This window comes from Fundulus heteroclitus, unplaced genomic scaffold, assembly GCF_011125445.2.
Source record: "Fundulus heteroclitus isolate FHET01 unplaced genomic scaffold, MU-UCD_Fhet_4.1 scaffold_166, whole genome shotgun sequence".
NCBI classification, from domain to species: Eukaryota; Metazoa; Chordata; class Actinopteri; order Cyprinodontiformes; family Fundulidae; genus Fundulus; species Fundulus heteroclitus.
In genome coordinates, this window is record NW_023396578.1 from 204790 (window position 1) to 220686 (window position 15897).

Here is a 15897-nt window from a genome sequence, read left to right on the forward strand (position 1 = left end):
ACCCCTTCCCTGTTAAGGATTCTGGAACTGGACCCGATAATTCGAACGGCAACAGAGTACGTTTAAAGTGATAGATGTAGCCGGTGTGGGAAACCTTTGGAACTGGTTCAGGCAGTTCTACAGAGAGAGACAGGGGAGTGGCGGAGAAAGCTACTAGTTTGGATTTGAGAGTGGGGCAGAATCCAAAGAGAGTGTTTGGATGTGGGTTGAGCTACTAATGCTGGCAGAAGTTGGTTCCCTTAATTGGCTTGCAGCAGGGGCGGAGATCCAGAGAGAGTCCAGGGTCAAACACAGGCTGACAGATACAGGCAGAGGTCCCAGTGGGGCAATCCAACGGGTAGAGTCCTGGGTCCAGTTATCCAAAAACAATCTGACAGGCAGAAGTACAGAAGGGCTTGTCAGAGAAGCAGGACAAGGTAACGGCTACAGGTTCTTGTCAAGATACCGAGAAACACTGGAGAGTTTGACAAGGGCGAAGCAAACAGGCAACAATCCAAAACATAATCAGGGTCACTCACAGAAAGGCTGGGTGGGAACGCTGAATGGTCTACTCACACAAAGATTTTCGAGAATCGGGCACATGAGCTCAGGAAAAGACTGGCTTAAATAGCGCCACATACAGGCGAAGCAGTGCCAATAATCAGGTCGATAACAGGTGCATTCAGTCAGAGGAAATTGCTGGAACAGCCCAGAGAGCAGAGAGGGATGTCAGCAGCCACCAACAGGAAGACAGAATCACAGCAGCAGCTATGAATTTTACATCCTCCCCCCTTCATCGACACCTTTCACCTCTGCCCACAGCACTCCGTCACCAATTTATCATCATGGTTTTGTGGCTGGTGGAAGTGGTTTGGTTGCTGGATGCCAGACAGGCGAGACCAAGCTGACCAAAGGCTTTAACCTGGCGGTGCGATTGAACACAGTAGGACCGAAATAAATAGCTACATATACTGTGGCAAGGTGTGGAGCTTTGTTCGGCAGCACTGCAGCAATACAAGAACGTTATGGAGATGGTATCCACCTCTCCACCGTGGTACAGAACAGAGCATATTATACCCTCCAAACCTAAGATAAATTTAACTTGTCACAGCCCCTTTAAAAGGAACAATAAGTAATAATGCCACTTTATGATTAAAATCAGAACAACACAGACTGCCATTTCTAAATGGACCGTTGCTGCTGTGAAACTCAAATGAATTTTTACTTACACAGATATGTTTATGAGATTGTATTCTATTCTATTTCTGGTCCACTTCTCTTGCTGGCTTCCATGTTAACTGGCTGCTGATCTTTTGCCAAGATAAAATACCAAATGCTGCAATCTGTTTTGGGAACTCTGGGAACTCTCATATGATAGCCTCAGGAACCAGAAATTAAAAAGGGGCTACACACTGCACTGAAGTAGTTCTGGACCGTACTTCTAGGGTGGAGAGCAGGAAAACTTGACCAAGACATTGTCGATGGAGAGTGTTAAACTTTGACGCTCTTACTCGAATATTGCCATCTGCTTTTGTGTTTGTATATGTTGCTTGTTGTGTGTACATACCGGATATCTTTATGGCATGACTTACATTTTTGTTTCCTGTAGACATGTTGAAACGTGACATTACATGTGCAAGATCCCGCCCCCTAGCTTCCTGCTGGAGGGCATAAAAACTGCACACTTGCTAACAGTAACTGCCTTTTTAGCTGTCAGCATAGCTCTCAACTCTCACGCATTGACCGTGTGACACACGCATTTCACTAATTTCACACGCTCACACGCAACACATGGCATTTCACACGCAAACATGGCATTTCTCACGCATAAAAATCACAAAGCCCGTCTGGGCTGCGGACGACACAACTCCGCCTTCTGCTGAGCTGTTTCGGCTTCTTTCACAACTTGTGGCCATCAGTAATTCCTGCTGCAGTTCGTGTTAACAGAGCAGCAGGAAGAGTAATCAGAGTTATGAATAATTTTAGTCCTAACCAGTGGTGAAAGTGAGCCGGTGTTATGCTCAAAAGTGCATGCCTGCCGAGATATGCATCGCCTGTCGCGGGAGCGCGCCTCGCTCTGTACAAATGAATATCGACGGAAAACGAATTAAAATACGACCAACGGAGCGACTTGTTCTTATATTAATTATATAAAAAAGTTTAAATGTACTTCTAGTGTGAAAAAAACGGTGTTTATTTGGCAGATTCGTTTACAAAAGTACGGGTGTTATGAACAACATTAAATCCAAAGTTTTTATCCGAGGTACGGCTGATTTATTTGTTGTGGTCTCTTGTCATTCACACACAACAATAAACCGTGAGAGCCGACGTGAGTTTTGAAACTGAAAAGCTTTTTCTTAAGCGGAAGATCAAACGTGCAGACACAGCGTTCATAGACCAGTGTGATGCATTCGTGTCAGAAAGCTATGGTGCATTCAGGAGCATGGGACATTTCAAACTTACAAGGAAAGAGGCATAAAACGGAATAGAACTTAACTCATACAATAATGTATTTATCCAGAAACAATGTGGGCTTTCTTACAATACTGAATGCTCTATAATTGTATTTGTGTTATGTTTTGATTCTGCACATCTGCTAGCTTTTTATTCTGAAAAATCTATAATACTACAGCAGCAAATTACCAAAGTTTTTTTCAAAAGCCTATTTAAAAGCTCCAAATGGGGCTTCAGATCATAGAGCGACAATTGCGCTGTCATTGTTTTACAGGGCAGAATTTGCATTTGCTGACCCTTGTCCTTTAATTACAGATGGATATACAGGAATAAAGTCATACAAGTGTCAACTCCTCTGCGATAGCAGGGGATGCGTTTTTTGACAATGGGGCTGCCAAAAAACGCATCCCCCTATGTTTTTAATCTAAAAATTGTCCCACACACCTGAAATTCACACTAGTAGTTCAGAACACATGTGTAAACACGTAGAAAATGTTACATCAACTACAAGTGTATATTTCTATGAAACAGCAGGGGATGCGTTTTTTGGCAACGGGCTGGTTATAAACTGTAACAGTCTAGAAGTGCATTGAGCTGAAAAGAGGGAGACATCAGCAGCTGGATCGTGCATAAAGACGCAGCGGGAACCTCTGTGTGCTTCAGTGTTGCTGCTGAGGGGAAAATGTTGACCATAAAGACTTGATGAAACTCAGCCTGATTCACCAATCAGGTTATAGATCTACAATGATAAACAAACCAATAGATGAATGTGTAACAGTATAATAATTCGGTGAATAACTTAAAACTAATTAATTTTATTCAGTATTATTTGAACAATTGTGTGTTTTTTATGTTTTAATCCATTAACTGAACAATAAGGTATTCATACGTCTCTTTCTCTTTTTAACAAAAGTAATACATGTCTACTTCAATGTCTGGTGGGATAAAAATGAGATGGAGTTGAGACTCCCCAGGCTCTTCCAGGGTCCAGTTAGCCCCGCCCCAAACAAGCCCCGCCCCAAAAATTAGCATAATCTCACTCTTAACTTTTGATAAAAGTTGAGAGGTCTGGCTGTCAAGTTGTTAACATAATGCACTAAATCTTAAATGTACGCATGACGTATAATCCAATCAGTATGATTAACGTATTAAGCGCTGTAGGGTGCACAAATAGATGAAAGAAAGACCGTAAAGTAACATCTCATGGGGTTTGATAAAATAAGGCGAAAGCAATGGTTAATAGCCATGAAGAGAGTTAGACTGGATGGTCCATCCAAAAGCTGGGAGCCAAAGATATAATCTACTCAGTTCACTTCACAGGAGGTATGTTTAAGTTTAAGTAACATCATATAATGAGCACATTTAATTTTTTCAAAATACTCAGCTATTGTGCAAAGCCACTGCTACTACTAGCATAGTTAGCATGGAACACTAGAATTAGCTATATTCAACAGAGACACAGCAACTTTTAGAAGGTAATTAAACTGCATATATGCATGTTTTTATAATGTTTTTATATTGTTAGCCATCTTCTGCAATGGCATCACAGCACACTTCAAGAAACACACTTCGTTCATGCGATCCTTGCTGTGGTAAAATATCTTTCCAACATGTCCAGACACAAAAAAGGTTATAGCCTTCTAATGACTTGTATGCCTTGTAATGTACCCGTACTTATTGGGGGCCAATTCTGACGACTGACGACTCACAGTTTGGGAGCTATTTAAAATGGGTCTGGAAGCTTTACCCTAAATACAGTTAGCTTTGTTGTGTACCTTTTTCGGTCCTCTGCACAGATGAACTAAATCATTAACACCTAAATATCCAGGTTTCATTTCGTTCACGGGATTTTTCTATCGCATCAGCGTGGCTATGTCTGGCAGTCATCTTTTTGCTCTCACATGTTGTGCGCATGTGCAAAATACCCGGATGTAAACAATAAAATCCAATGTGCATATAGAAAGATGGCTCTGAGTTAAAATGCATGCATACAGCTTTGTTTTAGTTTTTTAAATAAAATAAATATGCCAGAAAGAGGCTGGCACTTTGAAACAACACCTCTGGGCAACGCTCCATTCAACAGAGGACCGATTGTTTAAAGGGAATGTTACTTCCATCATAGGTGACAAATGAGAGAGATTTTGGTTGACAGATATTTTAGAGTAAATATCTATCATGTTGCTCCTTTAAATATGTAGTTTAACCATTCTTTCTGGGTTTGTTCCTTCACCACATGAGCCTGCACTGGCCTCGGAGCTGGGCTTTTGGGTCGCCGCGTGGCTCAGATGAACTCTTTTATTTTCCAAACACTTCCATACAAAACACCAGTCAGCTTATTGCCTATGCTATGTCAATCCTTAGGGACAAACTTATATTGTGGGGGATGGGGGGAGCATAATATAAGTCCTTATATGTCTTTAAGTTCCTAATGAACCAGTTATGATATACTGTATATATATATATATATATATATATATATATATATATATATATATATATATATATATATAACGTTTTCTTCTATGAAAGCCCCCAAAATACAGTTTCAGTCCTTAAAACACTGAATTTTCTGACTACAATTTCTCGTATAAGGCTTTAAAGGTTTAATCCAGATCTTACTGATGGATAGTGTCAATGATAGGCTACCTGAGAACAAAGCAAAGATCACCATCTAACAGGAGTTGAACCAGTTTTTCACCAATGAATGCCTACAGTTCAGACAAAGCCCAATTTTTAGTGTTCAAGTTAACTCACCATTACTTGGACCTCCCACTGAGGTTGATTTACCATAAACTGAACCCTCATGCCAGTATTCATGCAGAACGACTCAGATCAGCCTCAGGTAAGGAGAAACGTAGAAGCTCTAATTATCACTTTTAAGTTTGTTGTTCTGTGTTTTGAATTGTTATCTAAGAATCTCTAAATGAATAAAGCTTATGTCACTTTTCTTACCTTGTTTTAACTTACTGTTTTGATAAAAGCACAATAAGCTTTTTTACATAATGAAACATCTGAGCTTCTACAGAAAGTCGCTTGATCAGGTATAATAGCCTTAATTAAGAATAAAGAACTTGTGCTGAAAACCAAGAATTAAAAAAATACAATAAAAAATAGTTTACTACTCTTCAAAAAAGAGTCAGAAAAAAAGGGCTAAAATTATTCAGTGCAAATACCAGAAAGATAACTGAAGTGAACATTTTTATATATATTTAAAGAATTGTCCCTGGTCGGATTCTCTGAAAAGATTATCTACCATACCCATTATATTTCAAAACACAAAACAAAAATATATACACTTTTTTGTTTCAGTTTTAAAAATATTATTTGGAACAGAAGGTTGAATAAATCATTAGACCTGATGGAAGTGCTTTTCCTCTCTATTCACCATGTTATACTGGCTATTTCTGTTTGTTTTCCACCTTTGTTGCTTTTTGTTGTTAAATTTGACATATCTTTATTGTAGGGGAACATGTTCTGGGAATGATTGAAAGGAGAAATGTGATTCATGTGGATTTACTACACTAAACAGAGAAATTACTGCTTAGATTGTGAGACTTTGGTCCGTTGCAGGACAGGCCTTCCTGGCTTGTAATGTCCCTTTCCCCTCATGGCTCCGCCTTCTTTAGAGTGTTTCAGGATCTGTTTTTTTTCAGGGCCAGCCCAGGTATTTGCATCCCTGCCAAGGGATGCAAATACCTGGCCTTACCCCTTACTGGCCAGTAAGGGGTAAGGCCATTGCGAGAAGACTCGCGTTTTGAGTGAATGCCCCTCTTTTCAGTGGCGAAGAGAAATGCGTTTTTTTCCGAGAAGTCCAGAATAACTGAAGAGCAACAATATTAATATTAAGGACCACTATGAAAAGTGGATCAAATCGAGATACAATTTTACTTTCTTCAAACCATGAACCCTGCCTGAAGGCCGAAAAGGACATGTCAGCTTTCTATACCCAGACCAATTATATGTTAACTGTGTCTTTCTGAAATCCCCCGGAAAAGGCATCTGCTTCCTTTGGCTGGTCTGGCCGCTCCAGGCAACTCGATCTCACGCCTTCTCCGCTGGTCCCAACGAGGAAGTCCGTGCCTAATCAAGCCGATAAACTTTTTTTCACTGTGGTTAAAATCTTTTATTTGGATGTTTTTCTTACCTCCACAATGACTGAGACAGAAGATCTCATATAAAGGTAAATATTAACCATGTCACTGAAAACAGTAAAACACTCTCTGCAGATATGAACTCCAAAGGAGCAGTTTGCCCCGGAAACATGTAGCAACACTCTCCAACACACAGCAGCAAAGCAGACAGAGTTCAGACATGATCTGCTTTATTTTATTATTAGAAGCGTCATCCAGATATTTATCCCAGTGGATCAATCCTTTAAAATATCCAAGACAATATTGCATGTACAGACATGTACATAAACATTATTTATTATTTGTTCTTTTATTTATGTCTCATTTATAAAGATGTAGGCTTTTTTGATCATTTACTTTTCTCACAGATTTCTTTAAGTGTCATCTGGGGGTAAAGGCGGAGGACAGGGACAGGGCTGAGGGGACAGGGGCTAAAGCGACGCCCAGGAGGCATGTCCCTATTCCAGGCCTTTCTAGGCTAGTCGAATCACTAGAGCAGGCAAAAAAAATAAACCTTGTGGGGAGGAGATGAGTAGGGCATGCGAAAACTGGTGGGCCAGTGGATCTGTGCCTATATTGTAAGAGTTTGATTCAATAACCTGGAGATTAAGTCCCCCCACCATGTTGTATAATTCACTCTCTGCAGATATGGACTCCGAAACCATTGAAGAAATATGTAAGTAAGCCTACATATGTTATTTTTTTAAATGTAGCTAGAGTTAATGTAATTTACATATATCTCAACACTTTCTACAATTGGTTTGTGCGTTTTCATGCACTTTTTGTGTTTCATGAACAGGTAAGGCCATCATTACAGCAGGTGCAGTGGGTAAGTATGATTTTCTGGCCGGCTTATTTTGAAATATTTAAAAATTAACTGGAAAGGTATTTCCTTTGCTGGTTTCCTGCAGGAGGTACTGTGGTTCTGACACCAGCTCTTATAATGGCATTGGGCTTTGGGGCAGGTGGGGTAGCAGCAGGCTCCCTTGCTGCAAAGCTGATGCCACTGTTTGGAACTAGCTGGTTGATCGCCTCCCTTCAGTCTATCGGTAAATTTAATATTAATATTTTCAGAACAAAAGGTTGTATCAACTTTGTCTTTATATGAAAAAGACTTTCAAACAGGAGAATTACAAACAGAAAAAAAGATCTTGCTACAGTGGCGCTGGAGTTAAGCAGTCTGTCCTACAATTGACCGGTTGTTGCTGGTTTGATCCCCCTCTCCAACCGCCTCAGTTGTTGTGCCCTTTGGCAAGACGCCTCACCTCAGGCTGCTGGTGGTGGTCAGAGGGCCCAGTGGTGCCAATGTATAACAGCCTTGCCTCTATCAGTCTGCCCCTGGGTAGCTGTGGATACTAACACAGCTCACCACCATCAGGGTGTCAACGGGTTAATGACTGACTGTAGAATAAAGGGCTTTGGGGTTGTCAGACTAGTTAAAGTGTTGTACAAGTACAAACAATTTACCATTAAGAGCAAACCCTATTTTTGTTTATGATAAAGTATTGATGCGGTCACCTGTGTGTTTGTTTTTTACTACAGGTGCCGCAGGATTTGGATGGCTTGGCATTTCGTCATGGGGTGTGTTAGGAGCATATATAGGGAACAAGATATCAGCTCTTTGCAACATAACTGTAACATACCAACCTGATCCCTAAGATGGATGTGAAGCTGATGATCTTTTCACCACCATTTCTGCAAATGCTGTTCAGTCTTTTGATAAATATTGCCATATCTTCCTTTGTGAAACACAATAAGTAGATGACATATCTAGAGTAAATGAAAGATGTTTTTTTAACCATTATTATTTCTTTGAACAACATGCTATTTGTATCTGTGCATTTGGAAACTGCTTTTAGTCTTAAGTTAAAACAAAATGGTGCTAATGATTCTTCAGGTTTTTTTAATGAGACGAGAGACAAATGCTACTAGACAGGTGTTTAAACAGCACAAGTATTGCTAATCTGAATAACGTGGGCATATGTGATCTTATAAAAAATATTTGTCTTACTGCTTAAACATTTAAAACATTTGAAAAGAATCACCATTGAATTGGTAAGATGTTATCACAACCTACTGAACCCCTACTGGTCATTTATTGTCACTGTAATTCCTTCATCTCTGGTTTCTTTCACTTTACAATGCCTGTTTTGTCAAAGTAAAACAAAAATAATAAAAACTCAGCTTGTTCTAAAACACAATTTTTTTTTTTTTATGGTTTAAAATTATTCCATACAAAATATACTCATGCTTGTTGCATCTGATCTGAAACAAATTCTGACAGCACATTAGAGGTATCTTTTATCAACTTTCATAGTTAACATAAACCCAGCAAGGATTTACGGCAATATCATTGGTGATGGGAAAATAATCCAATCAATTTTTAATTTATATTTACAGTTGGTTAAAACCAGCATTTGTTTATTGCATTCAACAGCTGTACATCACATTAGGATTTGTGGGGAGAAATTAAAACAGTTGCTGATGCAAAGATAGTATCAAACAGGTAACCAAATACCGCGTCCAATCAACTCTGAATAAAAACGCGAGCAGATAATGCGATTCACCATAGCACCGGCAGAAAATTAGAAGCCTGGAAGTGCGCAATTCCTGTGAGTGTAATTAGTCATCTTTAATAAGAGCATGTGGAGAATATTAAACCATAACTGACAAAAAGAAACAACGCTGCTGCTGCTGTAAAAGTGAATTAGCACCAGATAATTGCTGAAAAAGTCAATGCCTGAGTGATATTAGTGTTATTTTACGGAGAATTAAAACTGTATTCTCACACTACATCCATTCAACATCCAAAAAAGGGTGGCACACATAGATTGTGTCTCTAGGTGCAACCCGACAGGTATAAAAAGGACATGACAGCAAATCAAGATGAAATGCGGTACCGCGCACGTGACGTCACCGTCTCAAGAGCAACGCCCCTTTTGCCGCTTAGGTAGGGCATACAGGAGAGAACGCATACAGGAGAGAACGCATACAGGAGAGAACGCATACAGGAGAGAACGCATACAGGAGAGAACGCACGGATAACAGATATGACCGACTTTACAGCCGTTAAACTTTCCCAAGACGATGTCCCAGGCACACGGATTACTGGTCGCACTGTCGAAGAACACACCAACCTTCAGCTCAAACGATGGCTTGAGGTTCGATGGCTTAAAAAAAGACTGGAAAACTGGCCGAGTTGATGAACGGTAAGCTTTGTTTTTTTTTTCCTGCGCGGCGATCATGGCAGCGTCGGCCGTTTTTTTTTTGTTGTTGTTTGCAATCACCGTCCAGGAATGGGTATATGTTTAATGTTTGTCTCATTTGAAATGTTTTTGAGTAAGCCTGGTAGCAGGCTATCATGTTAGCGCCTGCTACCATGATAGCCTATATGCTGTCATGGTAGCAGGCGCTACTTTATTAACATGTCGGCCACCAAAATACTCTTACCTTGACTTGATGTCGCTGGAATTGGGTCAGGATGTTCTTCGGTTGTGCCCTTTCCTCCGACAAAATGCTTGCTACATATGTACTTGAATTTGGTAACTTTTTCCGGGTTGAACTGTTGTGTAGGCCGACCGCCCCGGTGTCACACATTTCTCCTTGGCAGTCTTGAAGAAAACATCCTTCATATGCGGTCGATCAGTGTAACTCGAGTCGCTGTTGCACGTTCCATAGCAACAATGTTTAAAAACCATGGTCTTAGATTTGGAAAAAGCAGTCGTTTACCGAGTAAAACCTAGGCTAACGCACGTCTCTTACAGCGAAACAACGGGGGCTTTCCGGAGTTTGTCCCACTGCGTACCACGTGATGTGACGTCATCGTGACGTTGTGTTTCTAAAAATAGCTCGCGCGCGGTACCGCATTAGGTAAGGGCCATTTCTAAGTTATTCTTAATCAATTAAAGCATTAATTGTCTATATTCAACACATGCAATTAATATGGCGTGAGTTGTTGAAATAACTGATATGTTCATTCATAATTTTGCCAGAATTTAACTTCACCCATCCATCTAAAAATTTGATGACACTGCTTTTTTTTATAGGTGTATAATTTAATCTATATTATTCACATAGGCTATATTTATATTTTAAGGTGAAGCAAAAGTGGCATTATTTAGTAGTAAAAAGAAGTGCTGCAGCTCTAACCGTGTTGGGGAATAAAATATGAATGGAAAGTATATGAATACAAAATAAATTTTTTCTTTCATTTTGTGTAGTTGTGTTATTCATTTTGTAGGTCTCTGACTTTTGAACACCATTAAACTCTACTATTAGACTTAGACTTAGACAACTTTATTTGTCATTTTGTATGTACAGAGTGCATACAGAACGAAATTTTGTTGCATACAGCTTGTAAATTACAGTATAAAGTGCAGCAGTGATTGAAAAATAAACAATTGAAATGTAAATGTGAACAATGCAGCAGAAAGAAACTGTGCGATCACAGTGTACAGGAGAATATTTAAACCATTTGTATGTGCATTAATGATGGTGCAAAAAGGCATTTGTGCATAAATGCATTTAGAAACTAAAGGTTCGGCAGCATTTGTAATGCTAGATAAAGATGCAGTGATGCAATGATGCAATACTGAGTGCAACAGTAACATTCCTGACAGCGCGACATACAGCTGCCTCTGAAAGATTTTTTGTGTTAGCTATGTTGTTATAAACCGTTGGTATAAAAACGAAGTGCAGCGCAAAAAAAATGTTCAGAACTGAGAAAATCCCCTTGTTGTGTTAGAAAAGTGATGTGCTGGCTGCAAATATTAAGATAAATCATTGACCAGCGAAAAACGGTAACACTTTAAAATATATGAATTGCTAAGAGATCTAATTGTGGTCTGATCAGCCTCTTCCAACAGAGATTTCTGCAGAATATTTGCGCTCCAGAAAAGGACCTTCCCCGACACTTCCTCATGCAGATCTCAGTTTAGAAGAAGGAAAAACTCAGAGGTAGCCCAAACAATTCTGTTTGGTTGCAAGGTTGTTTCACAGAGTAATTTGTTGTCATAATTTGACTCAGGGTAAAAGCTCCTGAGCTTTGTGAAACGGAAAAGCCAGGGTATGCAGGAATTTACCCAAGAAATTACTCTGGATGTCCACTAACCCAGCCTTCTGAAACGGGGCCCTGGTAACAGACCTAAGAATTGTCCATATAAACATTTTTATTCCACTCTTGTCTAATTACTTATGGCTGGATTTGCTGAGTCATGTGTTTTCATTTCTCTTGAACCAAAAAGTGTGCCATGCATATAGATACACCTGGAAAACTGAGTCATTTTGGTATGTAATAAAATACAGTCTACAAATAATATTTGTGATGAATTAGGAAAAAATATGACAAAAGTAAGCCTATTGATAACTGTGAAATGGACATGGAACAGAAAAGGTGCCGAGTATTAAACACAAAGAAAACAGGGTAGTCAAGTAAATCACAGTGAGAGCATTACACTGTACAGTATTTCTACATTGTGTATCTGTTAGCAGTTCATGCAGAAAAATCCTACAAAAAGCTCATCAGTGATTGTGAGCCATAGACTGAAATTCTTTGAACTTGAACTTAACATCAATAACAGTTGTTTGGGATTTTGTTCTCATTTGTTCTTTTGTTTAGATCCTCTGTGTTCCTGTTCTTTGTCTATTAGTCTACCTTCCTCAGTGCTGCTTAGATTGTTCCCCCAGCTGCTTTGCAGTCTACTGGTTGTGCTCACCTGGTTGCCAAGATACTCATCACCTCACTGCAGTATTTACGTTCCTGGTTTCTGTTTCCTCTCCGCTGTAGTCTCTGCTGCTGTCTCCCTGCTTCCTGTGTGTTTCCTTGTACCCTGCAGGTTTTCCTGATGCATCACTCAATATGTCCGCCCCGGTCCAGTTGCAATTTGAGTCTGCAAAAAACTAAACCACGACATTTTATTTCAAAATCCACTAAGAGAAGATTATGGTGAAGAATCTGCCAAACAACATTCTGCAGCTATGTAGGCTGAGGAATGCCGGAAAGTCACCTGCAGGAGCATGAAACACTGAGCATGGGTTTGAGTCTCCTTTTTGCATTGAGTTTCTACACATGCAGAAACAAAATATCTTTAAAAAAACAACAATATAAATAAATAAATAAATAAAACAAGCTTCCTAAAATTCACCAGAGACGGCTCACAAGCTATGAAACGCAGGACCTACTGCTACTCACTGAATGGACACCGCTTTCTTGAAAAAAAATTCATTCAAACACACTTAATTTTTGAATTTACTAACTGACTATTAAATGCATTGACTGTATTCACATAACAACACATATTTTCTTAAACTCAGTGGGAGTTTACCAGGTTAAACAAAGTAAAATACAATAATATAACAAGAATTTCAATTTCGATTTCAGTTTATACAGAGTACACTAAATCTGAATTCAATTACATTTGAGCATTAATGTTCTTTTCCACTGGGCCTTAGTGCGCATCTCTCTGCACTGCATTTGATTCATGTTTTGCAACGTGAAAATGGAGTGAATATTCAAATTTCTTTGCTCGGTCTGCAGGGGAGTATGAAACTTCACATGCGGGGTTTGCAGCCAGGAAGAAGCAGCAGCAGCAGTCTGTGAGACTGATATGGCGTCAGGATTCTGCCAAAAATGGCACACACGCAAGAGACACACATACGAGCAGTTTTATTTCATACAGATGCTCGTAAACTACTCCTCACACGCATTTTTAACGGTTTTACATGCGCAGATAGAATGATTACAGAAGTGGAAAGGGAATTGCAGCTCCCTCAAGTCACAAATAACACAGAAAAAGACGAGATTTTTTTTTTAAATGAATAAATCTGTGGAGCAAGGGTCTGAAAAGTCGCTAACAACAGCACTGATGTGACAGAGAGCGTCAGCCTCCTTAGAAAATGAAAGGAGGTGTGTACAATAAATTCAATACGTTATGAGCTATTAGTAAGTACATTCTGGAGTGGTAGAGAGTGTGACTGAGAGGTTTAGTCTGTGAGGTAAATTTGCCTCAGAAGCTCCATACTGTATGTGTGCACCTTGTCGAGGTGAAGGCACAGGGAGAGCACGCCCCAGGGCTGTTCTGGCTTTTTTTGGACGAGAAGAACACATATGCAGGGGCTGGTATTTGTGTTGCCTAAAGGTCATATTTAAAAGAAATCGCAATAAAACACCTTTACGTTGTGGCTTACTGACAGCTGATCCAACTTGTTCCTCTGCTAATGTCAGTCACTGACCCAGCTGAGAAACGGGTAGACGCAAGGAAACTTTAACACATAATGCAGAAGCAAAACACCTGCTAATTATACAATGCATCAATTTCACCTATACATTTGATTTTCAAAATGTTAAAAAGTGCATTAAGATGATATGAGTCATTAAAAAGAACTGCAACCAGGAGATATATAGTTAAATGAAGCTAAATGCGGAAATTCAGACTGAAGAAACTCATTGCTTACCTCCATCAATCAGGGACTCATTCGCCTCCGACGCAAGCCAATCAGCTTTGAACTGCTCCTCCTCAAAGCCAATCAGTGTCCTGGATCCGTCTTAAAAGAACTTCAAATCCAGCTCAACTTCTACCCAGCAAGCAAGCAGTCGCTGTGCGATGTCTGATCTGGACTCAACCATGACCGGTTTCAACCCACCTCCATCCCCTTCTCCACCATCATAGCAGCTCCATCTGGCTTTCCTATGTGCTCTTACAACCTTGTTCCTATTAGAGTGTAATTCCTCCTGGACTCTACAGAATTCACTGTCATATCTCAATCGGTCCGGCAGAAGACCGCCATGTTGAGCCTGGTTCTGCCAGAGGTTTCTTCCCAAAGGGGAGTTTTTCCTCTCCACAGTCGCTTCAAGCTTGCTCATCATGGACAATCATCCAAACCTGTGTTTATCAAATTGGACATCTAGCTCAAGCAGATCATCATATGGACTAAACAAACTTCTTCTATCTCCACTCCACCACCAGTTTCAGGCCTGGGGGATCATTCCTATTCTCATACACCTGCTTATGCATATTGAAGTATAATTCAGCGTGAATGTTTCCTGCCGAGGTCTGAGCGCCAAAGTCTTAAAATATTGTATCAATAAATTCTTCTAATTGTCTCTTCTTTCTGTGTGAGTTTTTCAGATTGAAATATTTTTATGTTTGGTAAAAAACAATGTTCAGTTAAATGTTTTTTTTTAAATGGCAGTATTCATTAACGTGATCATATACGCACATGTTTTCTCAATATCCAGCAGGCTAACATGTATGCACAGTTGGCTAATGACTTTAAAACTGGTACCTGATTATTGCTTCAGTGTTAGCCAAATCACATTTGATCATCACCAGATCTAAAGACAAAATAGTCAGACTGGTCAAACTTATTTTTCTACACTAATCAACTATTTTTTGATAGAATAAAAATATATTTTCTGTCTGTGAATTTTTTAAAAAGAGCAAAAGGACGTTTGCTGGTGGAGTGGGTGTGGTGTTTTAGTGGTGAGACCGCACACAGGGTTACATTCATGCAAGAGCCATCACTGACTGTAAACGTGGCAACCTGCATTGCTCAACAGCAACTCTCAATTTGTTAGAAACGTTCAGCACAAATCACTGGGCTGCATCTCGTTTCTGTCTTCCAGGGGACAGCAGAGAGGTTTCATGGAAAAGCTGTTATAATAATAATTTGAACCATGTTAAAGAACAGAATGCAAAAAAATTATTTTAGACAATCTGCTTCCTCTCACAGTCCTTTAGCCGATGAAAACAGATTTCCTCAAGGGTCTGTGTTGATTTTAATTTTTTTACCCATCAGTAGTCTTAAATAATTTCTTTTTGCTGTTTGTTTCTTTCTACAGCCTCCTTCAGTTTCTTAATCAGATTGTCTCTGTCCCCTCTCAGATGGCTTCAGACCCATGTCTTCCTGTCTCCTTTTGTCTCTATTTCCTCAGACTTATGTTTCCTTCCCTCCACCGTTGAGAACAAGCTCCAGCCTTTTATTTTAAGAGTCATCTAATATGAATAAATAAATACGTTTATTTATCAGAAATAAACGTAACTTGCTTTTAAAGATGAACATTTTTCATTAGAAAAATGTTATTTCATTTCTGCGTTGTTAAATATTGTTTAGGGTAATCTTGGTTGGTTTAGCTCGTCTGTCTGGCAGGTGTTTTTGGGTTGGAGTAAAATGAGTCCATAGTGTGCGATCAGCCAGAAAACTGCTTGTTGTTGCAATCAAATCCTATGGGATTCTGTGAGAGTAGGGAGTAGCAAGATGGCGGCCGGTGACTTTAGTTTTTCGGCAAAATCAGCACTCCAGTGTATAATATAGCTCAGTGGTTAGAACCCGTTCT

The 15897-nt window shown here is 39.6% G+C and overlaps 1 protein-coding gene across 1 annotated transcript; it reads left to right on the plus strand.

Moving 5' to 3' along the window:
• Positions 1-6986: 6986 nt before the first annotated feature.
• LOC105917472 (interferon alpha-inducible protein 27-like protein 2) lies at positions 6987-8771 on the plus strand. The gene is made up of 4 exons (XM_021310484.2): positions 6987-7239; positions 7363-7392; positions 7475-7612; positions 8106-8771. Exons 1-4 carry the CDS (start codon positions 7185-7187, stop codon positions 8219-8221), a joined length of 339 nt encoding a protein of 112 aa, XP_021166159.2. The 5' UTR covers positions 6987-7184; the 3' UTR covers positions 8222-8771.
• The last annotated feature ends 7126 nt before the right edge of the window (positions 8772-15897 follow it).

What these genes read in the sequence shown, in the direction of transcription:
- LOC105917472 (XM_021310484.2), top strand. Translation starts at nt 7,185, where the DNA reads ATGTTGTATAATTCACTCTCTGCAGATATGGACTCCGAAACCATTGAA. An exon ending in CATTACAGCAGGTGCAGTGG is followed by an intron (nt 7,393 to 7,474) that starts GTAAGTATGATT and finishes GGTTTCCTGCAG; the next exon opens with GAGGTACTGTGGTTCTGACA. An exon ending in CGCCTCCCTTCAGTCTATCG is followed by an intron (nt 7,613 to 8,105) that starts GTAAATTTAATA and finishes TTTTTACTACAG; the next exon opens with GTGCCGCAGGATTTGGATGG.